Source organism: Poecilia formosa, unplaced genomic scaffold (assembly GCF_000485575.1).
Source record: "Poecilia formosa unplaced genomic scaffold, Poecilia_formosa-5.1.2 Scaffold401, whole genome shotgun sequence".
Lineage (NCBI taxonomy): Eukaryota > Metazoa > Chordata > Actinopteri > Cyprinodontiformes > Poeciliidae > Poecilia > Poecilia formosa.
In genome coordinates, this window is record NW_006800340.1 from 31,474 (window position 1) to 38,691 (window position 7,218).

Below are 7,218 nucleotides of genomic sequence, written 5' to 3' on the forward strand. Positions count from 1 at the left end.
CTTTTCTTCACTCCCGGCTACGCTCTGGTTCCTGTGCAGGGTGACTGAAGAGTTGTACGGTTTGACGCCTGCACAACGCGCTGCTGCAGTTGGGCTGCGCTGTAGCTTTTTTTTTTGTCAACAAATCAGCTGAAGCTCATCTCTTTCTTAGACCGCTCTCTCGCTCAGAGACAGTAGAACATTTTGTTTGTTGTCTTTTTTTCTTTTTCTTTTTTTATTTTTAAGACAAACTGTACAGGTGTTCCTTTTTGTTTATATTTGAACTGTGTGCCTTTTGTTCATAAAAAGTTTATTTATGTTAGTTTTAATGTAACATTGATTAAATAAAGAAATTAAAAGAGCAAACGACCAAACTACTGCCTTGTGCTTTGTTCAGCTCATGCCGATTGAGAGAATGAGTATTTATTTAAAATAAATTGTGTTTTTATAAACCTTTTTGATAGGTACTTTTTCACCAGGGGGTCATTTAGTTTTCACTGAAACCTGAAAATGTTTGATCTGTGAATAAATTTGTCGTATAATTTTATGATGATAAAATGCAACTCATTGCTACTCCCTGTGTTTAGAAAAGCTTAAAATGCTTGTCATTCAAATGTCTTTTTATAGATTATTAGCAATATATTGAAAAATATGATGCAATATATAGCAATACAATTTTAGGGGAAAATAAAATTCTTAAAATTCTTGTAACCTTTATACAATGTACACAAAAGAAGCAAAAAAAATAAATAAATCATGTCTATCTCTGCAACAAGTACAAAAAATAAATCATAAAAATAATTTAAAGCTGTATAAAAATAAAAAAAAAACATTTTGTGCATTTTTCTTTACAAACTAATGATTACTGTGTAAACTGAAAATACTTAAACGTCTAGCTATGCTCTGGACCAAACTAATAGTGGCAGAACCACTTTTTTAGAGAACCGTGGGAGTTTGTTGACGACCAGCTTCTGGTACCTGTGAGCAGATCTTCCACTCCAGGATGATTCATTCCACCATCCCTCTGCGTTTCTTGGTCTTATCCCAGAAACGGCAGGTCTGACGTCACTTCACAGGTTTTCCGTTGGATTAAGACCAAGGGATTGGGCCGGCCGCTCTGTGAAGTTTACCTTTTTAACCAGAATCAAGACCTGACAGGTGGGCATGTTTGGGTCAATGTGTTTTATTGAAACATCCACCTCAAGGATACCTCTTCAGCATAAAGCACCTTGACCTCTTTAAGTATTATGGTGTATTGAAAATGTCCCTGGATTCTGAATGGGTACCTTGAGACTTGAATGGTTCAAGAACCATTCAAGTCCCATTCAGTGCGCTCATCCTTTATTTCTTCTTTTTCTTATCAGAGGGACTTCCTACCAGTAATTCAGCTCTACACATGTCTTTTATTACAGTACTGCTGTGTTACCTGGGAAGTGGGAACTCGGAGCTGGATTTGACGTCATACTCGAGGTAACATCGTTGTACTGTATTTACGAAGTCGAAATTTCAACATGGCGACGCCCTGTTTGCCATAGCGCTTACAAACGTTATTTTAAACTTTACTTTCCATAAGTAAACACCACTTTTAATTTGTTCAGTTTAGAGATGCAGGCTCTATACAATCTATGCAATCTTTTGTGTCTTGTTAAATACGTCTTGCCCACATCTTACTACTGTTGACGTGAGTGGCGGCCATATTGAAACGAGAAGTTCGCCAAATCGTAACTGGGTGTAGTCAGAGTTGCTCCCAGTTTTCCAATGAAATATCTGACTTCGGAGGACGTTCCAGTTGATTTTTTTTTCCAATTAGAAAGTTGGAATTTCCCATTTTCTAGTACAACTGGAACGCAGCATACTTCCATTGCAACCTTCGTCTTTGCCTTTTAGGCTTTTCGGGTTATTCAGATAATTTTTTTCTTTTTCCGTACAATCTGTTCTAGGTTTCTGTTTTAAATCATTTGAGGTCATTTTATCGGACCAATCTTATTTTACTTATTTTTTTCTTTAGGCTCTCCGCTCTCCAATCAACTTGCCAATCATCTCCAGAGGTTAGTTAACTACAACCAGCATGTAAAACCTTGAGCTTTTCATAAGGCTCACTTGTTATTAAAATGTGTCAGTGAGTGACCTCACTGACTGAACTCCACCTCGGTATTATTTATATCTTATTTATTATAAGATGCAACTTTTAACGACATTTTATTAACAGAATCAGCTGTACCGTTGGGTCTGGCAGTTTTCTCTTAGACTGCCAGTAAATTACTTACAATGCAGGGATGATTTTTCCTTTTTAAACAGTGATTGATCTGAATAGTAAAAAGGACTGCTTTTGTTTTGAACAGGAAACCTTTTATTATTCAGTATGTCCGCCTCGTTTATTCTCTGCGGAGAGCGATAACATTGTTCAGTCAGTGCTCCAGGATTACAAACTGCTGAATGAAATAAAACACAAAATCTTACATTTATATTCCTTCAGTCTTTACAAAATGGGCATTCTTTTCCAGCACCAGAATCAGTCATGGCTGATGTTGCGTGAACTGAGGGGTGCAGGGAGCAGACTCAGCAACCTTCTGCTGATGCAGTAAAAGACTGAAATGAACACTTTCCCATCACATTGAGTGGACGTCATGAAGTAGATTGCAGGCTGTAGAGTCCAAAATACTTGTACTTGCAGATGTGAAAAATAAAATCAGCTTGGTGGTTGGGGTTTTCTGGAAAGGCTGGCCAAATTGGTAAATATTTCCGTAACAACTGAAATTGTTACTGAAAGTTCTCCTTTTGCATTCACATGTTTGAGTTTGCATTAGATCACACATGTCTTGCTGTTTGTATTATTTTTATCTTGATCAGGCAGAGCAATGTTTCTTCCTGTTCAAACACACAATCAGCTGGCTCTCAGCATGACTCTGATCTTATCAATCACTTGGCAAGACTGCATATGAACAATGGACGTACTAACCAGTACCTCTGCGTTAAGAGAAGGAGAAGCCTTGCAGAGTGAGAGATTTAGGCATATTTACACCATCTGAGCATTTGTTCTTGGTCCAGAATGGAAACAGGATGGTTGATCATGATTAGGGCATGTCTCTGTGATCTGCTTCGTGACTCTGCAATAACTTCTCATCGAAGCGCTTCGTCTAATGGGCTGCAGAGGGAAGCTGACTGGATCAGTTAGGATTACACATCCTCAACTCCTTCATTGTCGTTCACTTCCCCTTTCTAAGAGAAACGCCTCCCATCCCGTACATTTCATCCTATCTGCTGACTAAATCTCCTCATCAGCTTTTTATTCTTTCATCCTGGCTTGTTGTTCTGGTTGATGACTCATGTGCTTCTTTAAGGCTGACCTGTTTGCTTTTTTTTTTTTATTTCAAGATCTTTACAAGGCATGTGGACCAAAAAAAGAAAAAAAAAGAAAAAGAAAACCAGAACGCCGGCCAAATGAAAACAGTCACATTTTTATGAGGAAGCATCAATTTTATCACAGAGAAACCACACCGCTACGTAGCCACGAACAAGTTCATGCCATAATTGTTGCTGCAGATTTGATCGCTCGCATCAGGACAGGAAGAGCTCATTTAAATTGGCTTGTTTCCTGGCATGGGCCTCACTTGTAGCAGACAGAGTTTCGGCAGGTTTGATGCTGGGGCTTTTCCAGAAGCTTCGAATTAGCAATGTGTGCTTGGTTTTATTATCTTGCTGTAACGCTCAGCCGTATCCAAGTTTCAAATATCTGATTTAGGGCGAGGAAGAAAAATCTGAATGTAGTCCTCCTTTCTTACTATTTTATCTACTTTAGGCAAAAAAAAACAAAAACAAAAAAACAAACAGTATAACTAGTTGCATAAAAAGACCCTCAGCATGATGCTGCTTCCACCATGTTTGGCATCTAATAACACTTGAACAACCATTTAAAAGCAAACCGTGACTCCTTTAAGCTTGTTGTCATTGTGGCAAACAAGCTTATTTTCTGTCTCCTCTATTGTTTTGTTGCTCCAGAACTTTTCTTGGTTGTAAAAAGAATTAAAGCTGTATGAATTATTCTACCCTTAAAAAAACTTTCTGACTGCATTTTTATAGCCTATATCTTTTATTTTTTATAATCATTTAAAACTATTTGTCAACCTGGTGAACCTGCCTTCTCTCCTGCCACTGTGGGATTTCCATCTGTCCATCTGTTTTCATGATTTGTCCTGATCTGCAGACTCTCAAATCAGTCAGTCGGCTAAATGAGAGGAACATCCTGGTAAGCCAACACACAGACGCATGAAGGAAATCCCCACGAGTTGAACTTAAGGACTATTTAGAAGCATCAGTCACTCTGACATGCATGCTCTCATACTGTGAGAAGAAGCTGGAAAAATGTTTACTCTTTATAGGAAGTTGAGCAGGGTCAAAATTTGACTCTGCACAGCTACAGTACAGCTACAGCCTGTACTGTAGCTGTGCAGAGGCTACAGTACAGGCTTCACAACCACTGTGGACATAATTCAGAATTTTGCAAGAAAGAAAGAAAATTACTCTTTTGTTGCTCCATTTGGCCATGATGAATGTGCTGCTCTATGTCAACGCCTCCCAACCCATCCGTCCGCTGCATGTTACGTCGGCCGCAGCACCGAGCTTTGCTCTGACAGATGAGAGGAGGAGTTGCCGTCTTCTTGGCGTGCCTCCTCCCTGCGTGCCTTTCTGCTCGTCTCTTGTGCATGCAAGCTTGCACAGGTTGCCCTGTGTTTACCCCTCCTATCTATATCTCTCTTTCCGTCTCTCCCTGCGTCTCCTTCTCCTAATCTCTTTTTCAGCCTCACCTGCTCTTTGTACTCTGCGTTATCAGTGTGCTTCTCCAATATGCACCCTCACGTGGTCCCCTAACAGCCTTAAGCCTTTTCAGTCCTCCCATCTCTGATGATTCCCACTCCTTCCCTTCTCACACTTGGTGTCCGTATGAAGGTGAGTCATGCAGTAAGCGCTGGCTGGGTTTGTTTGCCTGATTGCCCTCCAGGAATTGCCGCTGACATGCTGACAGCACTGCTTGACCTGGTGGCTGATGTTAGGAGAGGTGAGACACAGCAGGAGAACATTAGATGATGTAGAGGAGACTCATGAGGCAGGGTACAGATGCGGAGGGGAGATGAGCTTGCATAAAGACTCAGGCTGTGTCTGTGAGGGAAAGATAAAGTGCCGGCCATCATTCTTTAAATTATTCAAAGGGACGTGTTGTTTGATGAAGCCGCTCGCGTGCGCTCACATCTTCAGATCGGATTGAAAAATAATTTATAATTCATTTGGGTTTTATTGTGCATCCAGTTCAGAAGCGTACTTCACAAACAGGCACACAGACATCAGAAGTAATCGGTGTAATTAAACTTTCCAATTTAAATTATGTGTTTGAAAAGGGTTTTTAATCTGCAGAGAAAAGAGACGGTTTGACACAGCACTGATTTGTTATGCACTTTTCAGAGTTGCTTTTGCAGAAAAGGCATATTGTGCTTTTTTACAGATAATCCTGAACCATAGAGCCTGTAAAAACAGCTCTCATTTATTGAAGTGGGGTACTGTGGCGTTTTTATCTGAAAGTATCTTACTACGGAGGCCCATTTGGGAAAGAAATGGGACATGGTGTATCTTTATGACTTTAGATCTCCAAGTTCGGCCTTTTAAAGTCATATTTAGGGGCTTTTAAGCCATAAGCATAACATAAGTCTTAGAGTTATTGTTGGATGTAAAAAAAACAAAAAAAAACCTGGATTAAGATAACAATAAAAAAATAGGTTAGCAGAATTGCTCTCTATTTCACAGTTCACATCATGCTCATTAAAGCAGGTGCTGGCTCTATTGGTGATCCTGGCCGGGTGGAGAAATGGAGAAAGCGTTTGACCGTTCGGACTTCAACAATATTCTGTACCAGGCCCCTTGATATGAGCCATTAGGTCCCTGTATTACCGGTGACAGTGAGTCATAATGGACAGAACCTCTGGGTTCAGCCAACATGTTGAGGTGATCCGTTTTGGTGGCCTTAAAAATCAAGCCTCTGCTTTCTGATGTGGTTCTGTTGGTTTCATCAGATCAGGATCTTCAGCAGTTCTCTGTTTTCATTAGCTGTAAGCCATAATCCAAATGTAATGGAAACAGACACTTGAGATATATCTCTGTTTAAATATTGCACATAATATGCATCTATCACTTTAATTCGTTTTCAAAAGTATTTTATTTATTATGATGTACTTTACTGTGTTCAGCTTAGAGCAGAAGTGTTTTCAGAACAATTTTATTTGACATCTGATTGTAATTTCAGAATGGTATAAAATTGACTCATCAGCAAATGACATATTTTGGCATTTTAAGGGCAAGGTTTTCATTGACAAATGACTGAGACATTTCCTATATTAGTGGTCTAGAACAGGCAAAACAAAGTACTCAAAGTCAACAAAATAAAAACTAAGAAAAAAAAAAGGTTTAGTACACATTTCAAGGCAACCATGAAAGACCCGTTTTATGTTTTGGGTCTACAACAATTATCAGACTCTTTTTCCTTTTCCACTGAATCAGAGGGTATTTACACTGAAAACCAGACTTTTCTGAAGCGCCCAGTTTCCTCAAACTGAAGCAATTCTGGCCACCATTTACTTCTAGTAAGATACTGACTGCTTATGACAACTCCACAAAACACTACTTCAAAATAAAAATCAGGCTGTAAAAAAACACTACATTTAGCATAACTGGGATAAGTGTAGCAACATTTTTCTTTAAAGTTTATTCTTCTATAGAGAAAACACAACAGCAGCTTATTTCCTTTCCTTTCTTTTCCTTTTCTTTCCTTTCCTTTCCTTTCCTTTTCGTTTCATTTTTTTCCCCTTCCTACAGAAACATACCCAGGGGTGAAAGTAGCGGGGTGCGGTCGGGTGCTGCGTACCCCTAAAAGATTTAGCGGGGGTACGCAGTACCTGCAAGAGGGGGGAGCGGCTGTCTGCTGTAAAAAATCAATGGGTTCACTGTGCAGCCGTGAGTGCACCCACTAAATCAGCCGTGACTGATTAGTTTTTCAAGAACAATCCAAAACACAACTTAATCAGTTAATAAATCCCCCCATTTCATATCGTTTCCGAACTGTTCTTTGCTAGAACAGGGCTGCAATACGACGATTGTGCAAGGTTTTGAGTCGATCTCAGCATTAGGTGACAAACTGAACGCCGCCAGGACGATGAGTGGCTTCCTCCTCTGACTGGCTTATCAAAACGTTCG

General features: G+C 39.7%; 1 protein-coding gene across 3 annotated transcripts in view; it reads left to right on the forward strand.

Moving 5' to 3' along the window:
- The first annotated feature begins 777 nt into the window (after window positions 1–777).
- Window positions 778–7,218, forward strand: part of LOC103154796 (Leucine-, glutamate- and lysine-rich protein 1) — a 130,587-nt gene continuing 124,146 nt past the window's right edge. For 2 of the 3 annotated variants that reach the window (XM_016663040.1, XM_016663044.1), the window contains exons 1-2: window positions 1,362–1,449; window positions 1,988–2,027. In XM_016663040.1, the coding sequence (XP_016518526.1) occupies window positions 1,376–1,449; window positions 1,988–2,027 (114 nt within the window). In that variant the 5' untranslated portion in view covers window positions 1,362–1,375. Of the gene's footprint in view, window positions 1,138–1,361; window positions 1,450–1,987; window positions 2,028–7,218 lie in introns of those variants that run through there. The other variant, XM_007576213.2, reaches the window with a different exon arrangement.